General features: G+C 38.6%; 1 protein-coding gene across 1 annotated transcript in view; it reads right to left on the bottom strand.

The window, feature by feature from the left end:
* The window catches only part of LOC129219995 (uncharacterized), a 36,578-nt gene extending 33,049 nt beyond the window's left edge, over positions 1-3,529 (bottom strand). The window contains exon 1 of the mRNA XM_054854323.1: positions 3,058-3,529. Coding sequence (XP_054710298.1) covers positions 3,058-3,529 — 472 coding nt within the window. The remainder of the gene's footprint in view (positions 1-3,057) is intronic.
* Positions 3,530-16,319: the final 12,790 nt, after the last annotated feature.

Below are 16,319 nucleotides of genomic sequence, written 5' to 3'. Positions count from 1 at the left end.
TACTAAATTTGGCAACAGCAAAAACCTAAATTGGCAACACCAAAATAAGAAACAGCAACCCTAAAATAGCCGTAGGGAGTGCCAGATTTGGCGCGTATTTTTTTTTTGGGGGGGGGGGGTATATCAAAGTTATACCGAATGGTTTTTGACTTGAATGATTTGTGAAAGGTACAGGTCTAAGTTCTTGAATTTTACTTTTTAGAGATTTTACAAATTCAGACTGTGGTTCACTGGCTGTATTCTCAAAAAAATCGTAAGGCAAACGGATATTTTCTCCGTAAAGAAGTTCAACTGGCGTAGAGTTGAAGGCTGTATGCGAAGTTGTGCGTAAACCAAGCAGAATGATCGGAAGTGATTTTGTCCAGCTTTGATTCTCATGGCACATAATGGCAGCTTTTAATGTGCGGTGCCAGCGTTCCGCCGCGCATTCGCTTGCGGATGGTAAGCTACTGTGCGTTGCCTTTTGTAACCTATGAGCTTTGAGAGTTCCCAAAACAAATTTGACTCGAATTGACATCCTTGATCGGTTATGATTATAGACGGAGATCCAAAACGAGCTATCCAAGTTTTTACTAGCGCATCTGCAACTGTTCCGGCTTCTATGTCAGGTATTGGGGTGGCTTCTGGCCAGCGTGAGAAACGGTCGATGATAGTAAGGCAATAGCGATAGTATTCTGACGTTGGTAAGGGTCCTATGATGTTAAGATTTATTTCACTGACTTACTGTATGATATTGTTGATGCGGGCTCCGTACATGTCTGGAAACTTTTGACTTTTGGCATTTGATGCAACATTTGGCCCAATTTCTTGAATCTTTCCTAATCGATGGCCAAATAAATTTTGAGGATATTAGTTTGATTGTAGATTTAATACCTGGATGTGCCATGTCATGAACGTGATGAAACACTTGTTTTCTAAATTCGACTGGTATGTATGGTCGGTTTGCTTCTTGGGAAACATCACAATATAAAAAGCGCGCGGATCCAACAATAGGTAGCTTTACTAGTTTTAGAGATGACTTCGGAGATGAGAGCATATCTTTTAGTTCTTCATCACATTCTTGAGCTTGAGCAATTGCTTCATAATTAATTTGTGAACTTAAATGCAATTCGTCTATTCTTGATAATGTATCTGCAATAAAATTATCTTTTCCTGAAATATGTTGGATGTCTGTGATGAACTGTGCAATGAATTCTAGATGTCTTTGCTGACGTGGAGATGCTTTTTCCAGCTTTTGACGAAAAGCGAATTTTAGAAGTTTATGGTCTGTGAATATGGTGAATGCTCGGCCCTCCAACAAGTATGGGAAGTGTTTGACGGAAGAATAAGCACTTAAGAGTTCTCTGTCATAGTTGGAATAATTTTTCTGTGTTGGCGTTAGACGTGCTGAAAAAAATCCAATAGGCTGCCACAGGCCATTACTGAGCTGTTGTAGGACACCTCCAACTCCTTTATCAGAAGCATCCGTCATTAGAGCAAGTTTTGCCGTCAATGATGGATGAGCTAGGGTAGCTGCTGTACGTAGTTGCTCTTTATTCTTTTCAAATGCGTGTGAAGCTTCATCTGTCCACTCTATTTTTCGGTTATCATTTTTCTTACTGTTGACGAAATAGTTGTTAAGAATTGCCTGGTTATGAGCAGCATGGGGAATAAAACGTCTTTAGAAGTTGATCATACCTAAGAATCTTCGAAGCTGCTTCGCCGTTTTTGGTCGTTCCATATCCGTTATAGCCTTAACTCTGTCATCAGTTGGTTTAATGCCTTTGGCTGAGATGATGTGACCTAAAAACTTAACCTCTGGTTGGGTAAAAATGCATTTACTGAGTTTAAGTGTCAGTCCTTATTCGTGTAATCTTCGGAAAATAATCTCTAGATGTTGGATGTGTTCCTTCCGATTGTGCGACGCTATGAGGATGTCATTAATGTAGGGGAAACAAAACTCAAGACCACGAAGCACAGAGTGGATAAATCTTTGGAAAGTCTGAGCTGCATTTCTGAGTCCAAACGTCATGAATGAGAATTCATATAGGCCAAATGGTGTACAGATAGCAGTTTTTTGAATATCCGACTCTTCCATCGGTAACTGATGGTATGCCCGATGAAGGTCTAAGGTAGAAAATGCTGTGCGTCCCTCAAGCTGATGAGTGAAATCATGAAGATAAGGTATGGGGTATCGATCAGCTTGCGTGGCGGCATTTAGAGCACGATAATCGCCACATGGTCTCCATGAGCCGTCTTTCTTTTTTACCAGATGCAAGGGGCTGGACCATGAGCTATTTGAAGAGCGACAAATGCCTTGCTCAAGCATATACTCGAATTCAGCCTTTGCAATTTTCAATTTATCGGAAGGTAATCTACGAACTTTGGAAACGACAGGTGGGCCTTTTGTAACTATTGAGTGAGTAACGTTATGTTTTACTTCAACTTGATTTAAACTGAAATTCTTTGATGTTATGCTTTTGAACTTTTCTAAAAGTGCAAGAATGTCGGAATCAAGATTTTTTGAATTGAGTGGAGTCAATGATGAAGATGGTCCTTTCATGATTTTAGCTGGTGCATGAATGGCAGTTAAGGGACCAATCAATCGTTTCTGCCTTATATCCACCAAAAGACCATAATACCGCAGGAAGTCTGCTCCAATTAAGGGCCTGGTAACACCCGCGACTATAAATTTCCACTCAAATTTTCTTCTTAGACCAAGATCTAACTTTACTAATTCGGTGCCATAGGTTTTAATTGGCGTTGAATTGGCAGCAAAAAGTTGAAATTCAGAAGGAGTTCACGAACTTAGATACAGGAATTACAGAAATGTCGGCTCCTGTGTCGATCAAATAATTTCTATGAGTCGATTTATCAAAAAGAAAGAGGCGGCAATTTATCCGGCCGTAGTCTTCGGCCTCCTCGAGGGACCGATCATTTAGTTTTTCGATGGCAAGGAAATGTTTTGGTTTCAAAATTAGCATGGTTGTTTGCATTTCTCAGGAAAACACTTTGCTCCAAACCGAAAATGATAAAAGCAGTACTTGCCTAATTCTTTGAAGCTTCTCCGCGATTTACTACGGCTATGACTGCGTTCTCTGCCATAATTGCCACTGTGCGATCTTGGTTGACGAGTAGACATGCTGGCAATTTGCAGCTCTAAAGCAGCAACTTTATTTTTTAGCTCATCAACTACTTTATTTTCGCTCACCACCGCTAATTCTTGACGGGAATTCAATTCTACAATCTTGTCAGCCATTGCCGCTAATTTGTCAAGGCTCTCGGCACTCACCTCTAAAATGTGTTTCACCGCATCTGGCATTTTGTCCAGCCAAAGCGACCGTAACATCTGATCAGAGAGTTCAACACCCATGGACTTCAATTTTAAAAGCAGCTGCGTGGGCCTCATATCTCCAAGCTCTAAACCGGTTAATAAACGTTTTATACGGAGATTTTCACTTTCTTTGAAAGTATTTAGCAGTCTTTCTTTTGCAGCAGAGTATTTATTCGAAGATGAAGAATCTTTTATAATGTCCCAAATACTGTCCATGTAGCGTGGTTCCAGTTAAGCAACAAGGTAATTAAATTTAGGGTCCTCGCATTTTATGCCGCTGATAGTAAATTGGGCCTCAATTTGACAAAACCACATTTCTGGGCGATCTACCCAAAACGGTGGAATTTTTACTCACTCTGGATGCTTCCACATTTGCTGGCGCATTGTTGGATCCATCGGTATTTGGCATCTTTTTAATTACACTTGGTTAATGCAAAATAATTCAATTGGTCCAAAAAATGTTCCGGGTCACCAGTTGTGGGGTGCACTATGGTAATCTCCCCACATATATATTAACGAAATTAACTCAACGACATTCATTAGCGAGAGAGAACAAAAACTAACTTTATTTTCAAAAACATGGACGCCAGCACTAGCGATTCGAATCCCATAACCGTTGCCACTAACTATGAAAACGAAAAGTAATATATATATAAATTACGGTTACGGCGCGACGCCACTCCGTGTCTAGATGTTCTAGATAAAGATAGAGCATTTGTTGAATAGAATCGATTCTGATGAACCGTCAGCTAAGTCGCCAAATAACCGGAAGTATCGTTTGCCTAAACTGGAGTTTCAAAAATTCGATGGTGATATTAAATCCTTTTTTTGGGGGGGGGGGGGATTTTGGAGTCAATTTTCCAGAATCCATGAAGATAAAGACATGCCATCTGAAGACAAATTTCAGTACCTGATTCAGGCGATCATCCCTGGATCACGAGCTGCAAGTCTAATTCAGAGCTTTCCTCCTACGGCTCTAAATTACCCTAAAGCGATTGAGTTACTCAAGGAACGGTTTGGAAGAGAAGACTTGCTAGTTCAAGTCTACGTCAGGGAATTACTTAAGATGTTTATGAAAAGTGTTGAGTGGAAGGAAATGTACGGACTTCACAAATTTATACGATCAACTAGGATCCCACTTGCGATGTTTAGAGACATTGGGTTGATCCAAAGAAAAGTTTGCAGATTTTTTGTCACTACTTGTGGAATCTTGTCTTCCCGAGGAAGTTTTAAAGTTTTGGGAAAGACATAAAGTATTCAGTATACAAAATGCAGGTGAAGAAATTTCTAAAAGTAGTCAGAGAGGTCTCTAGAGAAGCTTATGATTTTTTTAAGACGGGAAGTGAATGGCGAAGAAATGATAAATTTGGACAGATCAGGATTTGGAACGCAAGTAAAACCCAAAAGGGAAACGGCGAGTTCTATAGATTGTGAAGTTCCTTCAGCTTCTGCCCTTACTTCCACACAAGGAAGATTTGAATGTGTTTTTTGTGGTACCTCTCACACAAGTCAAGATTGCGGTAAGGCAAGAACAATGAATGTGGAGTAAAAGAAAGCAGCAGTCATACGCAAGAGACTTTGTCTGGTGTGCTTGAAAGCCGGCCATATGGCTAGGCAGTGTCGCAGTAACATGCGCTGTATCATTTGCTCCAATAGACATTTTCCAATTTTATGCCCTGAACTTCCAAATGCAAATAAAAAGACTTCTCCTAAGACAGAGTTTAAAGAGAAGAAAACGTCTGTGCACTTTACGGTTCCATCTCCTACGGGAACAATTTATTTAAAGACGCTTTTTATACGACTGGAAAACAAGGGACGAAGCCAATACGTTCGTGCCTTAGTGGATGATGGTTCGCACCGTTCTTACATAGAAGAGGGATTGGGTAGAGAGCTTAAGCTTAGTCCTGTAGGAAAAGAGGTATTATCATAAGGATTGTTCGGAGGAGAACTAACTCCTGAGACAGAACATTACCGTTACTGCATTCAAGTGGAAAGACTTGATAGAAGGTTCTCATGTCAAGTATCAGTATCACTTTCCCATTGTTCGGTTCTCATATTATTAGATCTTAAGGCAAGTTGAATAGTTTTCCAGATTATTCCATTGTAGCGCTCCACCTGTCCATTTCCCGCAGGGTTATAAGGAGTAGTTCGACTCGTGGCTATACCATGAGATGTTAGGAACAGTTTTAACTCGTGAGCCATAAAAGATGATCCTCTATCGGAGTGAGTGAATGATGGCATTCCAAAAATGGAGAAAATATTCTTCAAATTCTGTATTACGGTAGATGCGGAAATATCACTGCAAGGAATAGCGAATGGAAATCTGGAGAATTCATCCACAATTGTTAAGATGTAACGATTTCTTGAAACACTAGGAAGAGGTCCTTTAAAATCAAGGTTCAATCTTTCAAATGGGGACGTAGCTTTTACAAGAGTTCCCGAATTTTTAACAAATCTGGGTTTTAACTCATTGCAAATCAAGCAAGAATTCGTTATTTCTCTTACATCCTCTAAAGAAACGGGAAGATTCTTGCAGCGAACCCAGTGATACATTCGTGTCACCCCTGGATGACAAAGAGAGTTGTGCATATCACATAAATCTATGCTAGGAGTTAAAGCACCAGCTATACGTGATAAAGTATCAGCAATTACGTTTTGTTTCCCAGGACGATATATAGTGTCAAACTTGAAACTGGCGAGTTCAAGTCTCCGGCGAATTAATTTCTCATTTTTAATTTTGCTACTGTGTCGTTGATCAAACACAAATGAGACTGCTTGTTGATCGGTAAAAACTTCAAAATGTTTTCCCATCAAGAGATGTCGCCAATGGCGAAGAGAGAAAAAGGCAACAGGTCGACCAGCTTGACTTAGAGTGGCACCTATGGCAAAGTCCGAAGCATTTGTTTCAACCCTGAAAGGTATGTCGTCCTTTATTGCGGCCAACGTAGCATTGGCTACATCATTTTTAAGTGAATTAAATGCCAATATCGCTTCACCTGAGAGAGGAAATTGTTTCCTCCCTAGCAGAGGGCGTATCTTTGCTGAAAAACCATTTATCCATCTACAATAATGGGCGAACATACCCAAAGCACGCTGCAACGCAGAAGAGTCTTCGGGAGGAGGCATTTCCATTAACGGTTTCAGACGATCTGGATCCGGTTTAATTTGGCCGTCACTAACAATATATCCCAGTAATTGTACCGAATTTGTCGAAAACGTACATTTTTCTTCATTTAAAGTCAAATTATATTTCTTCGCCACAGTCAAAAATTTCTCTAAGTTATTATCATGTTCTTTCTTATCTTTTCCACATATAGTCACATCATCAATAAATGGATACGTCAAACTAAGTTCTTCATCCTCAACAATCTTATTGATCATTCTTTGGAAGCAAGCTACACCATTGGTCACTCCAAATGGACCTCTCAAAAATTGGTACAATTTCCCACATCGTTCGAAAGCGGTGTAATGCCTTTCGCTAGCAAGAATTGGAATTTGGTGGTAAGCACTTCGCAAATCAATTTTACTAAATACTTTTTTTTTAGAAATTTTTAAAATTATTTCTTCGATCTTAGGAAGAGGCTAAGCGTCTAGTAATGTATATTTATTAATTGTTTGCGAGTAGAGTCTACAACCATCCTGGGCTTGTGATTGTCTCCTTTAATAACAAAAGCCTGAGCTCTATGGTGAATTGCTCGGTTCAATAATCCCTTCTTCGAGAAGTTTCTGGATTTCCATCTGCATGAAATGATAGTCCTCCTTAGTTTGTCGTCTTGATTTAGTTGTTACTGGTTTGCAAGCTGGGTTTAAATTGGAAAACAAAGAAACTGGTGAAACTTGCGCTACAGCCAAAGAGCAGATTGTTTATGGAGGCATGTTACCCTCAAACTCTATTTCTACTGATGAATGTCCTTTCAGGATATCATGACCTATTAATATATCACTACAAAGATCTTTCATGATTAGCAATTCCACGTCTGGATAAGTGAAGCGATCAATTTTTAAGTTTACTTTACAACAACCCATTACTTCAGCGACCATTGAAGAATTGGCCATAGATATTTTTCTAGAATATGGTTCGATCTTCGCATTGCATTTAGATACATATTTCTCATTAAGGAAACTCATGGAGCTCCCTGTGTCGATTAATGCATTTAGTCGAATATCGTTCACCGATGCCTTAACTATTGATTTTTGAAGGCAGTGAATTGCTCCCGAAATCGATGCAAATTATCGTGTCTTATCTTTAAGTAATAAAATTAATACAGAGCCTACAATAAATTTCAATTTGTCCTCTGCTTCAATTCCCTCTTTCCACGATATAAACTCCGCATAATTAGAAAATGTTAGCGTCTCTTTTAAAATTTTTATGCTGCGTTCGTTTTCATAGTGATTAAAAAGAGCAATTTTCGGTAGAGAAATAGAACACAATGAACATGCATGAGATATCGACTCAAATGCAACTGAACTATGTTTCACTCTTTGATGCGCCTTAAGATGATTTTGCATAAGAAAAGTTCTTGGAGCACATCTTGCATTTGAAATTCAAAGCTCGATTAGGTAGCTGGCTTTGAAAATCATCAGCTAATGAAGTTCATAGAATGCCGCTTTAAATTCCATTTACATGGAAACCTCTTATTGCATTTTGAACACTGAACTTACTGCTAAGGAACAATTTTCAGACTCAATATTTTCAACTGCAAGTTCACATGCATTTTGCATGTCGTGTAGAACAGGCAAATTTGGCCATGAAAAGGGCCTTTGTTTGATAGACTCCGAATCCATAAATAATTAACCTCAAGCAGTTATCAAAACTCAATCTTTATTGAGGCCTAAAAACTGAATCAGAGAAAGCTTTTTGATTTCTAATTATTATCTGTTGCCATCTCATATTTATTAACAAGTTTAATATGTTTGTAATTAAATTTAGCAAGATTTTTGAAATCAGCAGAGTCTGCGCGCAAGCGCAGTTGAAATGGCAAATTTGTGATAACTGGGATTTAACGTCGAGTGTAAATTTCACGTATTGTTCCCATTAAATGATTAAATATGAAACCCATTGTTGCAAAAATTTGTTGCTTTACAACAGCAATATTAATAGTAATCAAAATGAAAATTTTGAATCAAGTCTTCTCTGAAGCAAGCATGAAATTCATTACTTTCTTAGGATTTGTATCTCATCTATGCCGATAATCAATACAGGGACTAAGTAAAAAGACAATTGATTTTGGCAACAGTTAGAAAATAGAAAGTGTTTATTGTTTAAAATTACACAGGCCTGCAAATTCAGGTCTTGAAAAAATGATTACACTGTTAAAAATTCAGGAAGATTTTCTGGTAATTGTTACTGCAAAATGGCGGACTTAACGCATCGCTGATTTTTACGGTAATTTATACCGGAAAAATAAGCGATCCCAGCTCCAATTGGTTGCTGTGGCCTATCGAGGAAACCGTAAAATTTTACAGTAACATTTGATTTTTACGGTAATAGTTACTGGCAACATGGATGCCAGTAACAATTACCGTAAATTTTCCGGAAAATGTTTAACAGTGTATAACGGTAATGAGTGTCTTTTATTCTATTGGGTGCGCTGATTTCAAATATGATTTCCATTTTTCTCAATCACATAAGAGATTTTCGCCAATTGGACTTTGAACATATAGGCAGAAAAAACTATTTTTCCCTATTCTGAGAGAAAGTCTTTTCAAAATATGTTTAAATTTATTACTTACACTTACGAACGAGTTTATGCATCAAACATGCAATTGGAAATCAATTACTAAATATATATATTAATTTCATAGAAATAAGAACATAGTAATAATTAATCGTAACGATTCAATTATAACGGAAGGCAATCTTTTCAACTGCCGCTGTTTTTGCAGCCAAAGACTTCGTAATAATGTTTTTCGACTTTCATTTCACCATGTAACCAAAATATCGCAATTAGAAAAATCTTAAAACCTATGTTAAACTGTAAAATAATCCGATAACTAAATTAGGCAAATCTATAAACAGCACAAAAACTTCCATTAGTTTGTCTTTGTTCACAATTTCAAACACTGACCAAGTTTTGCTACTTATTTCGGAAGAAAATATTTAGCATCATTTTATGAAAACCAAAAATATCTCAGTATTTGGTGGCAATATTTCTTCGACGAAAATTAGTAACAGACAGTTTTACAAAGTTGGGAGGGGAAGCATTATCTAAGGTATCCCAAAACGGTTACCACAAATTTGGTACCATTTTAAATCGCACCAAGAACCCACAATAATTGAAATTTCCCAAAACAACTGAAGCAAGTATAGTGGGATTACGGGCGGCTACATTTTTTAAAACCGTTTGTGTTGCAATAGCCATATAGAAACAGCTTTAAACTATGTTCAAAAAAAAATGATATATCTTTATAAACAAGTGAAATTTCATGAAATTTTTTTGCATGAATGTCGTGTTTTCGTTTCTAACTGAATACTATTTCGGATTTTATACTTACTGCTATTTTACTTTCATGAGTGAATCACATCAAAGCGGGGTTTTGAGTTCTTTCAGTTAAAACAGAAAACGAATGAAAGTAGCGATTGTATCTCACAATTATTACTGATCCAGGCAACGCCGGCCCCCTCCGTGTCCGGTTACCTTGTCGTGGTGGGGGGGGGGGGCTTGCGGTGTGGTGAGTTCGGGGCGAGCTCTTGGGAGGGGTCGTGAACCCCCAGTTGCTCAAACAGAATATCGGCGGGAAGGGACTTTTTGTTCCCTTCCTTCCCTCATCACACTTACCAAATTCGGACGAAAACCCCTAAGCCAAGGTGTGTCAACCGTGCCGATGGCTGCGTGGTACCGGGGGTAGTCGGTGCCTCAAACGGGAGTCTTCAGGGATAGCAGGCGAACCCTGTCGTACGCAGCCTTACCTCTGTGTAGGGGGGTGTAGAGAAACCTACGTTCTAGGCTCCTTCCCGCCTATTATTCCAATAGAGGGCGCTGCAAGCGCTTATTGAATTAAGTAAGTAGATTATGGAAAAATTTAGTGGCAACACTGACAGTGGAAGAGATGGAATAGAATTCGAAAACACGAGCGCAAGCTCCGTGGAAGCGAGTAATTCGTTGTTTAGAATAAATGATTTGGTTTAATCACCAATATGTAAATATGTACATAGTCTTCAATAAACATGTTAAGTTTTCATCGAGTCGTGATAATATGAATCTACCACTGAACCACCGGATTGACATAGAATTGCACTTTTTTCCCACAGGGGGCTACACAGGAACTAGACCCCACTTTTCTCCCTAGTTCCCAGGTTTATTTATGGAAGATAATATAAATAAATCTTCTCCCCCCTGCGGGGAGCGTCAGAACGTATTGTCGAACACAGCTAAGTTTTTTCTCATTAAACGCAACGATCCGAACCTCAATTTAAGTAAAGTTTCCCCCTTTTTGATCAATAAAACGCTCACTCATCTAATAGGAGAATATCAATCTGTTAAAAAACTACGCACCGGTGAACTTCTAGTTGAAATTAAAGATTCAAAACAAATTAAATCTATAATGGCTATCACACAAATTGGTTCATATCTTGTTACAACTTCAGAACATAAAACCCTTAATTTTTCACGGGGAATTATTTCCGAACCTGACCTTCTCTTTACGCCCGAGGAGGAAATCTTGGAGGGAATGAAGGATCAAAACGTAAGTTTAGTAAAAAGGATCACCATAAAACGGAACGGCGAAATGATAAACACCAAACATGTAATTCTGACATTCAATACACCCGACCTCCCGCAACGTGTTAAGGCCGGCTATCTCTCTTGCCCAGTTCGCCCCTATATTCCAAATCCGCACCGGTGTTTCAAATGCCAGCGGTTTGGACATTCGAAGTTTGCGTGCCGTGGTACTGACACCTGTGCCAGGTGCGCAGAGCCCGGTCACGACAGTAATGCATGTAAAAAGACCTACAAATGCGTAAACTGCAAAGGTGACCATCCTTTATACTCCAGATCATGCTCAAAATGGCTCACAGAAAAAGAAATTCAGATAATTAAAACAACACAAAAAATATCTTATCCAGATGCAAGAAAACTAGTTGAATCCCGTACTCCAACAACAGGTATTTCATATGCTTCAGCCGTTAAAAAGGTACTGAAGTCTGTGAGCACACAAACAGATACGTGAGCACACAAACAGATACCCAAACAAATGCTTCTACTAATGCCAAAACTGTAAACACAACCAAATCAAATAAACAAAATAATAGCCCCAAATCTTCTTTTCGGAAAACTAATCAAAATCAACAACAAATACAAAAAACAGATACTGCATCTGTTACTGTTACTGAAAACAAACCATCCAGTCAGAATTCGAAAAAACTTATTGAAAAAAAGAAAATCATCCAAACGTGCGCTAAAATTGGGGTAGCCTCTAAACAGAGGCCCCCAAAATTTCATAATTTAAAAAAAAGAGGACTTTTTACTTTCTAGCAAGAAAGTAAAATTAACCAAGTCCCAAATTGAAAAACTAACACAACCTCTCCCCCCCCCCCAAGAGGAGGACGAGGATGTCGAGTTTGAAGATCTTCCGCCATCCGACGATGAAGGGTGGACGGACAATCCTCCTTTTTGAGTTACTTTTCTTCTTCTGGCCGTTTCTCCTTCCTTCTCTCTTCATGGCCCTGAGCATTCTCTCTTGGAATTGTCAGAGTTACTCGCATAATGTCACGGACATCAAAGATCTTGTCGAACATCATCAACCGGCCATATTTTGTCTGCAAGAAACATCCCTATCGCCCGTTGATAAACCGAAGTTGAAAGGTTTTGACATATACCGCAAGGACTGCTTGTCAGGTGACCGTCGTTGTGGAGGAGTGGCACTGCTTATCTCGAATGATTATGCATCTAACCAGCTCAATACCAACACAACCCTGCAAGCAGTAGCTGCGCGCGTTCACCTTCACTCGCTGTTTACAATTTGCTCCGTATATATTCCACCTTCTTACGACTTGAGAGCCGTAGAATTACAAACACTTGTAGCTCAACTTCCTCCTCCATTTGTCACCTTGGGGGATTTCAATGGTCATAATCCTCTCTGGGGGAGTCCAGACTCTAACAGTAGAGGTCTAATAATGGAAAAGTGTATAGAAGACAATGATCTATGCGTTCTTAACAACGGTGAAAATACCTATTTTCACCTTCCTACTCAATCTTACCATGCCATCGACCTTGCAATATGTTCACCTTCCTTTTTGCCATGTTGGGATTTCCAAGTGCAGGCTGGTCTCTACACCAGTGGCCATTTTCCGATCCGGATAACTTTTAATGGATGCTGCAGGATCAGCAAGGCCGACTTCGCATTGATCGAGCTGATTGGGCAGCATTTACCCAATTGGCAGAAATAACATCGGAAGACATGATTGATATTGATATTGATTTGGCGGTAAAGCGAGTAACCGACATTATCTTAAACGCAGCGAACACTGCTATACCAAGAACCACTAAAGGCAGGATCAAATTCCCTAAGCCTTGGTGGAATTTTGACTGTCAGGAGGCTCATAAGAAACAAAAAAAGGCATGGAACACATTTCGTCGCTATTCAACCACACAAAATCTTCTAGCACTTAAACGAGCTCGTGCTGAAGCTCCAAGGATTCGACGGAGGAGCCAGCGGGAGTCGTGGTAGGCCTATGTCAGCACATCCACCCCATCCAAGACTGTATGGAGTAAAATTAATAAGATCGCTAGCAACTACAATACATCTTGTGCTCCCATTCTAGAAGAAAACGGCAATATTTTATCTGATCACAAAGAGGTGGCTAACTGCATGGGGACGCACTTGGCAGAAGTCTCCAATGCAAATAACTATAGCACAAAATTTTTAACTATCAAATCATGCAAGGAACAAAGAGTTCTGAATTTTAATTCTAACATTTTTAATCAATATAACACAAAATTCTCCTTTCAAGAACTAAATATTGCTTTGCAAAAATCAAAAAACACATCACCAGGCCCAGATGAAATTCACAATAGTATGTTAAAAAACTTAAGCAGGTTCTCATTAGAAAATATTTTGCAACTTTTTAATAGAATTTTTTCTGAAGACAAATTCCCAAAATCCTTGAGTCAAGCAATAGTAATTCCTATCCTTAAGCCAAACAAACAACCTGAAAAACGTGAGAGCTATAGACCTATAGCTCTCACAAGCTGCCTATGTAAATTAATGGAGCGGATGGTCAACGCCAGGCTCATGTACCTTTCGAGTCGCACCATCTGCTATCTTCATATCAAAGTGAATTCAGGCATGGCAGATGCACAACAGACAACCTATTGCTTCTCAAAACATCCGTAAGAGAAGCATTTCTTAAGCGAAAACATTTTGTGAGCGTATTTTTCGATATTGAAAAAGCATATGACCGTACCTGGAGATATGAGATCCTCAAAATCCTGCATGAGTATGGGTTGCGAGGTAACCTCCCCATCTTTCTCTCCAATTTTCTGAAACATCGTTCATTTCGTGTACGTGTCAAGTCTGTTCTGTCGGATACCTTCACTCAAGAAGAAGGAGTACCCCAGGGAAGTGTACTAAGCGTGACTCTATTTATAATAGCAATCAATATCTTGATTGATCAATTGCCCCCCGCTGTAAAAGGTACCATGTTTGTTGATGACTTTCAAATATCTTTCTCGTCGTCGAACATGAGTATCGTGGAAAGACAACTCTAAATTGCAATCAATAAAGTATCACAATGGGCGGAGGAAAATGGCTTCACTTTCTCTGCTCAAAAGACATTCTGTATCCATTTCTGCCGAAAAAGAGGTCTTCATTCTGACACAAATCTTCTCCTTAACAATCAACCAATAGCTGTAAAAGACCAAGGAAAATTTCTTGGTCTAACACTTGATAAAAAACTTAAATTTATACCGCACTTACAAGAGCTAAGGAAAAAATGTCTATTGAAATTAAATATACTTAAAGTCTTAGCAAACACTTCTTGGGGTGCTGATACAGAGTCTTTGTTGAAAATTTACAGGGCTCTTATACGCTCAAAACTTGATTATGGATGTAAAATTTATGGTTCTGCCGCGAAAAGCTATCTAAAAGCTCTGGATCCAATGCATAATCAGGCACTGCGCATCTGCACAGGAGCCTTCCGGACCTCACCTATCAACAGTCTATATATTCTTGCGTCTGAACAATCTCTAAACAATAGACGTCTTAAACTTTTAAATTTTTACTTTAAAACAAAACCTTGTATCAATCACCCACTACATCTCCATATTTTTAATCCATCTAATGTTGTATTATTTCTACATCGACCTTCGATGACCCCAACATTTGGGATCCGAATGCGTCGGGTACTGTCAGACCTGCAGCTATCAGATTTCAAAACCGCCAACACAATAAAACTAATTGAACCATGGTGCTAAGTAATACCCTCTATAATCAGTGACTTCTCAAAATTCCCCAAACAAACTACTGCAGATACAGTCTGTCAACAAATATTTTATGACATAAAAAGCAAATACTCTGAATACAATTCCATTTTCACCGAAGGGTCGAAAACAAGCGATCACGTCGGCTCTTCTACAATAATTAACGATCAAGTTACCGCAGAAAAACTAAACCCATCTTGCTCAGTGTTTACCTCAGAAATAAAAGCTATATTTAAATCTCTCCAATCAATAGCCCAGTCTAATCAACAAAAATGGATAGTATACACTGACTCCACGAGTTCAGTGGAAGCCATCGCTCACTGCAGCAATAATAGCCAACCCATAGTCAATCAATCATATCATTTATACAAAAATCTTATCCAAAATAATTTTCACGTACTCTTTTGTTGGATCCCTGGTCACGTGGGCATTGCCGGTAATGAAGTAGCCGATTTGGCTGCCAGAGCTGCAAGTATCCAAACCGATGACAGTGTTCCTTTCGAGGATATTAAAAAAGCCATTTGTGAATGTCTTAACACACATTGGCAGCAGAAACTGGAATCTTGAAACGCAAAACAAATTGCATTCAATCCAGCCCTCGACTGCAGGTTTCGAATCATTGCAGCTTACCAGGAGAGAACAAGTTCTATTAGCGCGACTACACACTGGTCATACCAGATTCACCCACAAGTACCTCTTATGTCGTGAACCAGTTCCAACTTGCATGTCATGTAATGTAAATCAGACAGTGTTACACATTTTAAGTAACTGCCCTAAATTTAATCAAATTCGTTTTAAGTATTTTAATAATTTTAATCCATCTTTGAAGGAGTTGCTGGGGGACCCACCTCATCGCAATTTGTACTCCTTCCTCCAGGAGATTGGTTTCTCCTTTTTAATTTAGTGTTTGTGTCGTCAAACTGTGATTTTGTCCTCTTCTAGTTAACCAAGGTTATTGTCAACCTATTTTTTTTATCCATTTAAATGTTTTTAAAATAAGTAGTAAAAAACATGTATATATTAAAGTACTGAAGTTTAATACTTTTTACCTCAAAACAAGTTTACCTTTACAATATCATGACTTCATATAAATAATGTTGCATAAAGAAAACATTTGGCGCTGTATAGTCCTCAAGGGCTCTTGTGCCATTAAAATTAAATAAACCAACCAGGCAACGCCATGTATTTTTGCTAGTTTAAAATAAAATTCTATGTGGAAACTTTGTTTTAAGATTTCGACAGCAGCCAAAAAGTTCCATTTTAAAAACAATTACCTAGTATTAGAATTTTATTTGCTCACCCATATGTAAAATGGCAACAGGAAAGAAATAAAAATTTCTGAATAAAGTAATGTTATTAACGTTTTAGTTAATATTTCAGCTAATTTAAGTCGTACAATTACGAGATTGCTCTTATTGTTTTCTTAGGAAAATTTCAAATCGATCTGTCCTTCTTTCAGCGCTCAACTCGCAGCGATTCTCGAGAAAATCTATCTTCAGATGGACGAAACAGATTTTAATACTATGATACTTACCAAGGGAAATACTAAAACGACAGGCACAAGCACGCTTTGCAGCAATGTGAAG

Source organism: Uloborus diversus, chromosome 1 (assembly GCF_026930045.1).
Source record: "Uloborus diversus isolate 005 chromosome 1, Udiv.v.3.1, whole genome shotgun sequence".
Lineage (NCBI taxonomy): Eukaryota > Metazoa > Arthropoda > Arachnida > Araneae > Uloboridae > Uloborus > Uloborus diversus.
This window is presented reverse-complemented; position numbering and strand designations above follow the sequence as displayed.